We start from the raw sequence: 12,376 nt of genomic DNA, 5'->3' as shown, positions 1-12,376 counted from the left end.
TGATGAAGGGCTTTTGCCCGAAACATTGATTTTCCTGCTCCTCGGATGCTGCCTGACCTGCTGTGCTTTTCCAGCACCACTCTAATCTAGACTCTGGTTTCCAGCATCTGCAGTCATTGTTTTTACCACACAGGATAGGAGGAGGACAAGTGACTACCTTCATTTTAAATGTACCCCCACCCCCCACTTTAAGAGCAACACAATTATGGGAATCATTGAGGAATTAAAAAGCATCTTGGAGGTGATCAGAATTGCTGCTGAAACGCTTAAGATCAGTGAACAGATTACAGAAATTAATTCAGTAAGGTCCAGAATGAACAAGAAAATTTTAGCACAGGACAAAATCTTCAATTAGCCTGGGAACCTATCCAACCCAGCTGAGAAAACTTTCTGTCAGCACCATACCAAGAAAATGAAATAGCTTTTTTTTCCTCAGTTCTGAGTAAGCTTCTAAACTGGCCCAAAAACACAAGTCGCAATAAAAATGAACACGCCACACCCATCCTACAGTATAACACTCTGCACTGACCCTCCAAACAGCATCCCACCCAGACCCAGCAGCACAACACTGCCCCCCCCACATTACCCATGGCTAACTCACTTAGCCCACACATCACTGACACTGCAGGTCAATTTAGCACAGCTAATCCATCTAACCTGCACATCTTTGGACTGTGGGAAGAAATCAGAGCACCCAGCAGAATCGCATGCAGACGTGGGGAGACTGCCACATAGACAGACCCAAGGCTGGAATCAAAACTAGGCTCCTGAGCTGTGAGGCAGCAGTGTTAACCACTGAGCTACCCGGCTGCCACACAGCAGTCAGAGGTCCTTGCATTTTATTCAAAACACATCTCAACAGAAGGCACTTGTCTTTTCTGTTCTTACCAGAAATGTGTGCAACAATGTCTGCATAACAGCATAAACGGATCAAATTTGTGAAAAAAGCCAAGTTAAAATTCCCATCTTTTTTCCCCTTCTGACCAGAAATAAAACCTTTGTAAAAATGTAAAGTTATGAACAAACTGCCACACATGACGTGACTGCCAAGAAACAATCAGCACACAAGCAAAATAAACTTTGCAAAGCAGCAGCCGTCCTAAATTCGAATGACAGTCAAAGGATGCCAACGTATCAATTAAACTGGAATCATTCAGAGGCAAGTCAACTCAAAACGACAAATGCTCAGCAAGAATATTGACAAAGCTGCAAAGAAATGAACAACAACAGAGATTTTAAATCACCATACATAAACAGGTTTGGACAAGGAAAAGGACTCAAACCGTAAAACAAATCTCATTTTTGGAATCGCCAGAATCAGAATTCAGGTCACCATGCACCTGGAGAACAACAGCTGAGAGGAAAATAAGATGTGGGAACTGTAAAAAGCAGACTGGGACAGATGCCAGAACTTAGAATGACCTTTTGCTCCTGGGGATTTAGAAAGAAGAGTATACATACAAAGAACATATTGTACATATCGCAGCGTAGTCCAATCACATTCCTGTTAATATGAATTTCACTTTTGACCAATCAACTCCATCGGGATTCTGCTGTGTTTATGAATTAAGCAAATAGGCAAAGACAGTTCCAAGCTGAGGCGTGCCAACACATATTCCTTCCTGTGCCTCTATAACATAACACTCTTCAACTTACCATCATTTCTCTTTGCTCCACAAGGTTATGTAGAAATGTTGCAAATTCCTGAAGTGACTCATCTGGAACAGAGAGAACGAGGAGTCATATTGGACTTGAAACATGAACTTAGTTTTTCTGCACAGATAGTGCCAGACCTGAATTTCTCCTGCATTTTCTCTTTTCACTTAAACCTTCCAGGATCTGCCATACTTTACTTTTATCAGAGCTTAGGCCATCCTTCTGTAATTTCATGTACTTGCGTTTTGTGGATGTTGCATTCAACAAATATATAAGAATAGGAGACGCTGTGTTACCCCAACTGAACATGAGGAGGAGCTACTATGAATTATTATGCCTGTAGGCCCCCTCCCCCCCGGAATTGTCAGCTGGTCAACGCTGCCAAAACTGCATAAGGCTGGTACAATGAAACTGCAAATGACTCATTAAAACAAGCACTGACCTACTTGGGGATGAGTCCATTTAACAGGCTAAATCCAATGTGAGCTCACCTGGTCACTAGATTACCACAGGCAGATAATGGAGCTTCGACAGAGTGTCCACTTGTCTAAACATCTGCCCGATAGTTACTCCTGTATCCTTCATGGTGACCACGGGTAATGAAGAAGCAGGGTTTAATTCAGGAGATGGGGCCTGAGAAACTGCTATCACATCCAAAGAAATTAGCAGGCATACAAGTTATTCAGTCCCAATTCAGGGAGATAGTGACAGAAAATAACAAGATAAATGAGGATTTGTAATTGGAAGGAGTACATCTTAAGTCCTTTGACAAGGAGGACAAGCCTGGTGCAAGCTGCCACGGGGTAATTCCAGTTTCAACGGCATATATTAAAGCTAGGGACTGAGCTGGAGGTGCACTGTGAGGTGAGCTACCATCTGCCCTCGCCCCTGCCTCTTAGTGCTCCTTTGGTGCTTTAAGCTGATGCTCTAAATCGTTCTGAAGAAACGTCGTGGACCTGAAATGTTACCTCTGTTTTCTCTCCACAGGTGCTGCCAGCCATGTCTGCTTTTGTTTCAGTCACTTGGATACCCCAGCTCAGAATAATGCAATGTGAACATCGGTTCTATTTTGTGGGTTTTCAGAGCTGGGGCCTGATTAAGTGGTCTAGGATCCAGCAGATTTGCAAAGGAGAATAAAGCTGGACGATGGTATGATTTTGAAAAACAGACATTCTCTACTACACAAGTTGGATCAGTAATACAGTCTATAATACACTGAAAACTTATTTCTAATTCCCAGAATTAACTTGAGGTAAACATGGGTAATAGTCTGTGATCCAATATCTCACAGCACACAAATAAAATAGCAACAGCAAAAAGGACAACTCTCACAAGTTTCTTAGCAAGGGTCAATGAATCTTAATAAACTTTGTAAGGCATTAGAATTCTTCATTTTGTCAATCTGGCCTTGAAACTTCCCCTCAAGAGCCACTCTACTGGGGAGTGCCTTAACAACAGCCTGTGTTCTGATCGGTCACCATCCTGTCCTAGAGTTCAAAAGCTGTGATCAGTACCCATTCATGGTACCACTCCAGTGTTCCACTGACAACTTGCTTCACCAAGCAACATCTTTCCTTTTGTTTTTCCCTGAGCCCCCATCTTGCTCAGATGCACCAAGCAGAAACAGCTTGCAGCTTTTCAACCCACGCGGTCAGATGGACTGGCTTTTCAGGGTCACCCAGCTTCTTGTACAACTTTATCAGGACTCTTCCCAAGTCCTGACTGCAACACTTAGATGTTCAATAACTCTGAGAACTTGGCCTGTATTTTACCAGCACAGTGATATTAGAATGTTCTTGGGACATAACTTACTAGGTCCCCTACACTGACCCTCTGCCATTCAATGTGTTCTCTGCAATACAGCTAAAAATGAGCACTTCATACAGGGAATCCATTCATGACAGGGGCCCATCTCCTTCACATACTGTTGATCTCTTTTCACTCCCTGCCTGCTTCCTCTGAACTCCTGTCCCATGATTTCCTGAACTGTCCTGGGTGATCCATTGTAAATCTGACAATAGGCACCCTCCTCCATCAATAGGCAGAGTTGAATATCATCCCCCAATTACTCTTGGAAATGCTTTCTCCATAAATGTTCCCAGTCATAGATTGCAGGCCTGACTAGTACAACAAAAACAAATAGACTACAACACTGCATCACAACCAACTCCCAGATGTGATTACATGAGTACACACCGTACTTCTGCTTTAATGCTAAAGTTGGTGTCTTTTTATCTTTAGACATTTTTTATAAACTGTGCACTAAAATGATAAAGAAATGTATTAAAACCAGAGAATTACTAAAATGGCTGCTAGCTTTAAAAGCAAGGACTTTGAAACCTCCTGTAAACCTTGCTTGTGTAGGTATGGGATCAGCAACATACAGATGAACAGGCACTGAGGAACTATTTTCAAGTGAAAGTGGGCTAGTGGCCAATTATCAATATCAAATGTCCACTGCCTGCCAACAGCTATGTTATTGGTTGCTGAAGAGCCTGGGTTGCAAATAGACCAGTCAGTTCAGAAGTGAAACCAGCAGATCTGCAGCAGACAAATGACTCTGTCAATTCTCTGCAGTAAGCCACTTTAAACCAGGAGCAAACCCGCTGATCAGTACCACAGCAAATGATGCAAGTTGTGACTGTGAACTGGATAAGTCAGAGACTTTCATTCATGAACCAGGCACCCTGTGCCTCTTGCAAACAAGCAGAAGTAGCTGGATAAGGGAAGGCCAAAGACAAGCCTTCAGAGCAACAACTAACCAATCCTGTGAACAAAAACAATGGAAGTATTTTCCTAATTTTCCCTTTATCCATCTGCTTTTCCCTTACTTGCTTGTCTGTCTGTATATGTGTGAGTGTAAAGAGGAGTCTAGAAAGGGGTTAAGAGATTTAATTTGTAGAGTTTGCTTAATTTAGTTTAATTGTTTATCTATAGCTAGAATCTAGTTACCCTGTAATAAATAATGATTCTTATGAAGCACAGAAACCTAGTATTCGCTTTCTAACTGTGGCTGAAAATCATGTAGTTGGAGGATGTTTGTGTATCTATTTTTAAAACTTACATTTTTATGATGACTCAGGGAATCGCTAGGTTTGATTTCCAGCACACTACCACAGTGAAGCGTTGCATTATTCTTACACTGGAGGTTACAAACAGTGTCTTTTTTTTAATTCGCGCAAGGGACGTTGCCCCTTGAGAAGGTGGTGGTGAGCTGCCTTCTTAAACTGCTGCAGTCCACCTACTGCAGGTTGACCTACAATACCCTTAGGGAGGGACTTCCAGGATTTTGACCCAATGACAGTGAAGGGTCAATGATGATATATTTCCAAGTCAGGACACTGTGTACTTTGGAGGGGAACTTGCAGTTGGTGGTGTTCCCACATATCTGTTGCCCTTGTCCTTCAAAGTGGAACTGGTCATGGGTTTGGAAGGTGCTGTCTTAGAATCTTTGATGAATTTCTGCAGTGTATCTTTTAGGTAGTACACACTGCTGCTACTGAGCATCGGTGGTAGAGGGAGTGGATGTGGTGGCAATCGAGCGGGCTACTTAGCCCTGGATGATGTCAAGCTTCTTGACTGTTGTTGGAACTGCACCCATCCAGACAAGTGGGGAGGATTCCATCGCACTCCTGACTTGTGCCTTGTAGATGGTGGGCAGGCTTTAGGGAGCTAGGAGGTGATTTACTCACCACAGTATTCCAGGACCCTTTGACCTGGTCTTGTAGCCACTGTGTTTATATTGTAAGTTCACTTGAGTTTCTTGTTTATGGTAACGCCTGGGATGTTGATAGTGGGGGATTCAGTGATGGCAACGCCTCTGAATGTTAAGGGGCGGTGGTTATATTGCCTTTTATTAGAAATGGTCATTTCCTGGCATTTGTGGGGCATGAACGTTACTTGTCACTTGTTAGCTAAAGACTGAATACTGTCTAGATCTTGCAGCATCTGAACATGGACTGCTTCAGTATCTGAGGAGAGGTGAATTCTGCTGAACACTGGGCAATCCTCAGCAAACATTCCCACTTCTGACCTTGTGATGGAGGGAACGTCATTGATGAAGGAGCTGAAGATGGTTGGACCTAAGACATGACCCCGATGAACTCCTGCAGAGATGTCCTGGAGCTGAGACGACTGATCTTCAACAACTACAACCATCCTCCTATGTGCAAGCTATAACTCCAAATGGTGGAGTGTTTGCCCAATACCCATTGATTTCCTCAGGCTCCTTATGGCACACTTGGTCAAATGCGGCCTTGATATCAAGGGCTGTCACTCTCACCTCACCTCTGGAATTCAGCTCTTTTGTCTATGTTTGAACTCTCAGGATGTGAGGAGGCCCTGGTGGAACCCAAACTGAGCAGGTTGTCACTGAGCAGATGTTGCTTATGGCACTCTTGAAGGCATCCACCATCACTTTAGAGATGATCAATAAGAGACTGATGGGGTGGTATTTGGCTGGGTTGGATTGGTCCTGTACAGGACATAGCCAAGCATTTTCCACATTATCAGATGGATGCCAGTATTGTAACTGAAAGGAAACAGCAAGTTCTGGAACACAGGTCTTCAGTACAACTGCCAGAACTTTAGAGTCATTGAGATGTACAGCACAGAAACAGATCCAACTCATCCATGTCGACCAGACATTCCAACCTAATCTAGTCCTATTTGCCAGCACTTGGTCCATATCCCTCCAAACCCTTTCTATTCATATACCCATCCAGGTGCCTTTTAAATGCTGTAATTGCATCAGCCTCCATCACTTCCTGTGGCAGCTCATTCCATACACGTACTACCTTCTGCATGGAAAAGTTGCCCCTTGGGTACCATTTAAAACTTTCCCCTCTCACCCTAAACCTATCCCCTTTAGTTCTGGACTCTCCCACCACAGCGGGGGGGGGAGAGGGGGAGGAGTGGGCTTGTCGCCTGGTGTAGGGTGAGAGGTTTAGGGTGAGGGGAAAGATATAAAAGAGACCTAAGGGGCAACTTTTTCACGCAGAGGGTGGTACGTGTATGGAATGAGCTGCCAGAGGAAGTGGTGGAGGCTGGTACAATTGCAGGAGCATGCCCTCCTGCACTCTCCATTAAACCAGGGTTGATGCCCTGGATTGTTGGTAATGGTTGAGTGGGGGATATGCCAGGCCGTGAAGTTGCAGATTGCACTGAAGTACAATTCAACTGGGGGAACACACCACAATCCTCTTCAAGAGAAAAGAAATTATTAAACTCTTTTAGAAATCCTCTGCTCAGGTGAAAAATTAATATTCAACTCCTCTCCCCCTCTTGTCAGTAACACTTGGGCTGATAAGTTCCTAAAACAGCCAGATTAAAAATCTACAGTGGTTAGCACTGCTGCCTCACAGCGCCAGAGACCCGGGTTCAAATACCACCTCAAGCAACTGTCTAAGTGGAGTTTGCACATTCTCCCCGTGTCTGCGTGGGTTTCCTCCGGGTGCTCCGGTTTCCTCCCACAGTCCAAAAATGTGCAGATTAGGTGAATTGGCCAGGCTAAATTGCCCGTAGTGTTAGGTGAAGGGTAAATGTAGAGGAGTGGGTCTGGGTGGGTTGCTCTTCAGAGGGTCGGTGTGGAAGGGCCTGTTTCCACACTAAGTAATCTAATCCAATCTAGTAATCTAATCTCTTAATCCTTTTTTTAAAGAGATAAGGCAGTTATGTTAAAATAAAGCAAAATACACAATTTAAATACGTACTGCACAATGAAACCACATCATCAAATTGTGTGAATGTCACTTTGAATCAAGGATTATTTTTACACAACAAGATTATCTTTTGATTATTTTTGTTCAAGCAAAGAGATTTAATTACGAGGATGCAACTTCTAGAAATGCAAAAATGATTACAAATTGCAGTGTAAACATTACATGGTCAAACGTCATGTGTTCAAACTGCAAGGAATACATTACAAGCTGGCAATCCTGATTCAAATGGAAGCCATAAGTAAAACAATTCCATGCAGTTAAGGCTTATCAACAATTTTCTGTAAATGATAGAATGGAATTTCACAGAACAAGTGTCAAAGATCACACATTGTAGGTAAGATTATTTGCAAACTCAGTCTTATCCCTGTGCAATCTTATCAATGGCTTTCAAATGCAGGAGTTCTACCTAAAGTTGAACCTCTTATCAGAGAATATACTGAGTTATTGCAATCACAACAAGTGCATGAACATGTTACATGGTGCTGAAGAGTTATGCAGATAGACCAGAGAGACTATGGAGTAAATGTATATATATACAGAAGTAATTAAAAAAGTGAATGTTCCTAGACACTTTTAATAGGTGATTTTGAACTGGACAGAATATTGGAGCAATTTCTGATCTAATCTTGAAGCCTACAGAAGTATTCGCAAAATAGTTTTATTAAATTCATATCCCCCAAGTTCATTATGTTTAATAGCTTTTCAAATGGTTTCTCCAAACATAGTGTATTACATCTGTCATTCATTACATTTTTAAATGTATCATACTCAGCTGCACTGCAACGTCTGGTGTGTGAAAATCCACAAAATGAAATTAAAATCTCCACTAAAAATAATGAGACTCACTTACCAATACACCGCTCATCATCTGTCTCAGCATCTCCAATAAACTCAAAGGAAAATTCCCCAAGTGATCGAGCAAATTTCTGTTGTGCTGCTGAAAGAGCTGCCAAGAATAAAAGGGGGGAAAAGGTGAATTTCGGACAGGAAAATAAATTCTTCAGGTTTATGTTTTGTTTAGAATTTATAGAAAATGAATCATATAAAGTCCCCACAGGATCTCTCAGCATTCAGCTGCAGGAACACTCTATGTTTACAGCTTCCACCCAGCTTTAGTAGGGTGAAAGGAAGCAATAATTTTGTGTAAGAGTAAACATTTATTCGGATTTTGTTTTTCTTGTAAACATGCATTTATCAGGGAGATGTAAATATTAACTAGGAAATGGAGTTGGGCTCAGATGTGAGTAACAAAATGTGACAACTTTCTAAATGAGCTATCCTGATATCCACATTTACACTGAAAGGATCAAGGCTGCTCAGGTTAAAGATGCAAGACATATTCCATTTTGAAACAGTGACTTACATAGACAATATAGGGAATGAATTCAGAATGAAAGCTCTTTCATTCAACAACGATTAGATGATCTCAGTTCCTGTCATTTCCAATAAAAGGTTTGTGTCTACAGTCCAAATTGATGAAAACTTGAACGCGAATATTTTATTACAATAATACAAAAAAAACATTGAAAGTATCCAATGTTCGCAACACTGTTTTGAGAGATTCAATGTAATCAGCAATGATATTCTTTCTCCAGCTTATTTCAGGTCAGATCTAAAAGCAATTGGACAGACAATTTGTCCACACCCAGTCCTCATCAATAACCCAGCAGCAATGCTCACCAGCTCACAATTACCTCAACATCTTTTCCATAGTGTTCAAAAAGTGATCATGACTCCAATTTGCCACGCTTAGAATCACCGAATGGCGAAAGTGGGGACTGCAGATGCTGGAGATTAGAGTCAAGATTAGAGTGGTGCTGGAAAAGCACAGCAGGTCAGGCAGCATCCAAGGAGCATAAGAACCAACACTTCAGCCAGGAGCCCTCCATCAGGATTTCCAGCACCACTCTAATCAAGAATCACAGAATCCCTACAATGCGGAAGCAGGCCATTAAGCCAATCAAATCCACACCGACTCTCAGAAGAGCATCCCACCCAAACCTATCCCAGTAACCCTGCATTTCCCATGGCTAGCCCATGTAGCCTGAACATCCTTGCAAACTATGGGCAATTTAGCATGGCCAATCCACCTAACCTGCATATCCTTGGACTTTGGGAGGAAACCCAAGCAGTTACACGGAGAATATGCAAACTCCACATAGACAGTTGCATGAGGGTGGAAACTGGTGGTTTGAGGTAGCAGTCAAAGTCATAGAGTCATAGAGATGTACAGCATGGAAACAGACTCTTCGGTCCAACCTGTCCATGCTGACCAGATATCCCAACCCAATTTAGTCCCACCTGCCAGCACCCGGCCCATATCCCTCCAAACCCTTCCTATTCATATATCCATCCAAATGTACCAGCCTCTACCACATCCTCTGGCAGCTCATTCCATACACGTACCACCCTCTGCGTGAAAAAGTTGTCCCTTAGGTCTCTTCAACCCTGGCAACATCCTTGTAAATCTTTTCGGAACCCTTTCAAGTTTCACAACATCTTTCCGATAGGAAGGAGACCAGTCCTAACCAGCGAGCCACTGATCTTGACACAAATCGGTAAGTGTAACTAAAAAGGTTACATATAAAGAAAACACCTTAGAAAAATGCATACCTAGAAAGATTCCCATTCAGCAATGCTTTCTTAGTGAGGTATGAGCAAAAATACATGAAATAAGATTTTGTCTTTAAACATTTAATGCATTGTCACTTCCTACAGAAGAAAAGGAACCTCAAATATTCGTAAATAAAACCAGAAAAGGCTGGAGGAACTCAGCCAATCTGGCTGCATCTATGGAGAGAGAAATAAAGTCTATACACAGATGCATTCAGACCTGTTGGGTTTCTTCAGCATTTTCGGGTTTTTACTTCTGATTTGCTGCAGTATTTTGCTTTCATTTTACTCAAGTATTCACACCTCTCTGACAGTAAGATTCAGAAAGAACTTTCAGCTTCAGTATAGCATTTGGATGGATCCCACAACTTTCAACAGCCACCTGAAATGCACACTGAGACTTTTTTCCAAAACAACTTGGAGAAATGAAAGTGACTTTAGCTGCCAGTCGATCTATACAGAGGAAGTTGCAACGCCATGTAAGACGTCCAATCTTTTCAATGCAGAATCAAAACATTGGAAACTGGCCCATTTTCTCTCTAAGCAGAATACTGGCTGCAGCTACTTCTGGGATACAGAATTTATTTTTGGGAAAGAAAACAGGTTTAAGATCTCACAAAATAATTTCCTAGTATGAAAATTAATTGTAATTATCCCCACAGCATTGAATGAGGAGAAACGAACAATAAATAGCATATGGATTATTAACCAAAGATCACAAGAGGAGGTACCTGATAGGAAAGTGAGAGGTACAGGGAGGAATGGCCATAAAGAGGATGAGAAAGGGATGAGAGGATCAGAAAACAGGAGGGGTCAGAAGAACAGGAGTGTAATAGAGGGGAGGAGTGGGGAATGGAGAGAGGGAGAGTAAGTAGTGAGGGTAAACTGGGATGAAAGGAGCAGGGGAAGGATAGACCAAGTAGAAGTAACAGCAGTATATAGTCAGGAAGGAGTTTTCCTGAGAATCTGTAACGTTGTCTTTGGATCCTGTGAAATCTCATGACATCAGCTTAAACATGGGCAAGGAAATCTCCTGCTGATTATCACCTACCACTCGTCTCTCTCGGCTGATGAATCAGTGCTTATATATGGTCAACATACTACCAGCAAAACGAACGTCATTTACAGAATATCATGCAAGAACTATATAAAACACCACATCGGACAAACTAGCAGGAAACTTGCCACCATGATACGTAAACACCAACTAGTCACTAAAAGACACAACCCACTATCACTAGTTTCTATACATACAGACAAAGACCTGTAAACTTCCTGGTTTTCCTAGTAATGATGCCAGTGTTTCTTTGGCCAGGTTGACTTTAATTGATGTGAAAAGGGCTGTAACGTCAAAGGAGACCACTATTTCATCATCTTCTATTTTGGTGTCCCACTTTGATTGGGAGAACACGCACATCCTAGGACAAGTGAAACCAAAGACATGCACAATAATTCTTTGAGGCACAGCATTCTAACCAGAACTCCATCAGTAAACACATCGACTTAGATCCCATCTACCTTCCCCTAGCACAGGCATTGTCACCCACTGGAAAAATACCAGCAGCAGAAACTGAGAGGTTGTGGCAACATAGAAGTACACAAAGTGGCAGAGACCCCAAATCAGAGGGTTGTAAGAGGCAGGTTTGCAGTGATTGACAGGATTATGGAATGAGATGCAGTAGCAAGAGAGAGGTTCCATTAGCAGAAGGGACAGCAAGCAGAGGGCAAGTAAAAGTTAGCATATTTCTTTTTTTTTAATTTGTTTTATTGGAAACATTATTTCATTCACTAATATAGGAGCTTAGCAGCGTAAAATACTTCATCCGTTCATAAAACTTTAATTTTTTTTCTGATGGAAAAGACCTATGCTACTGAGCTACAAATTTAACATTGGTTTTAGTGGGAACATCTAATTCACTTAAGTTGTTTTTACTTAAAGTTGTATTTTCCAGGAACTGCAACTTTAAGTGAAGACTTAATTTACCGCGTGTGTCTTGGCAAACTAAAAGTTTCAAACAGTTGTGAATTATTGAATTTGCCTCTGGGGTTTATCTCTTATTTTTTTACCAGAATGAGCAGGTTGAATTATCCTTTTAAATTACATGGATGAATAGGTGCCAGCTTTGATTAGCTGAGCCAATCAGGAAACATGAAGTTGTGACAATATGATTACAATGCTTGGGATATGCTGCATTCTCCAATCATAAGATGGGAAAGAAAGGAAAGAAATGGAGAACTTTAGGAATTTACACAGAGGGGCACAATTTGTCAAGTCGCTGCACTAGCTAGAGAGCAGGTTTATGTTAGCTGTGGGAAAGAACAAGGAGGAATCCAAAGTAAAAATAATGAATTAGGGCAAGGCCAACTTCCACAATCAGAGAACAAGT

The 12,376-nt window shown here is 41.8% G+C and overlaps 1 protein-coding gene across 1 annotated transcript in view; it reads right to left on the bottom strand.

The window, feature by feature from the left end:
• Positions 1–12,376, bottom strand: part of arhgap10 (Rho GTPase activating protein 10) — a 203,339-nt gene that overhangs the window by 131,836 nt on the left and 59,127 nt on the right. Inside the window, exons 3-4 of the mRNA XM_043700807.1 lie at positions 8,227–8,322; positions 1,657–1,718 (exon numbers count right to left, since the gene is read on the bottom strand). Of these exons, the coding sequence (XP_043556742.1) occupies positions 1,657–1,718; positions 8,227–8,322 (158 nt within the window). The remainder of the gene's footprint in view (positions 1–1,656; positions 1,719–8,226; positions 8,323–12,376) is intronic.

The sequence above is a fragment of the Chiloscyllium plagiosum genome, chromosome 1 (genome assembly GCF_004010195.1).
Source record: "Chiloscyllium plagiosum isolate BGI_BamShark_2017 chromosome 1, ASM401019v2, whole genome shotgun sequence".
NCBI classification, from domain to species: Eukaryota; Metazoa; Chordata; class Chondrichthyes; order Orectolobiformes; family Hemiscylliidae; genus Chiloscyllium; species Chiloscyllium plagiosum.
Note: the sequence above shows the minus strand (reverse complement) of the source record. Positions and strands in the feature narration are given on the sequence as shown.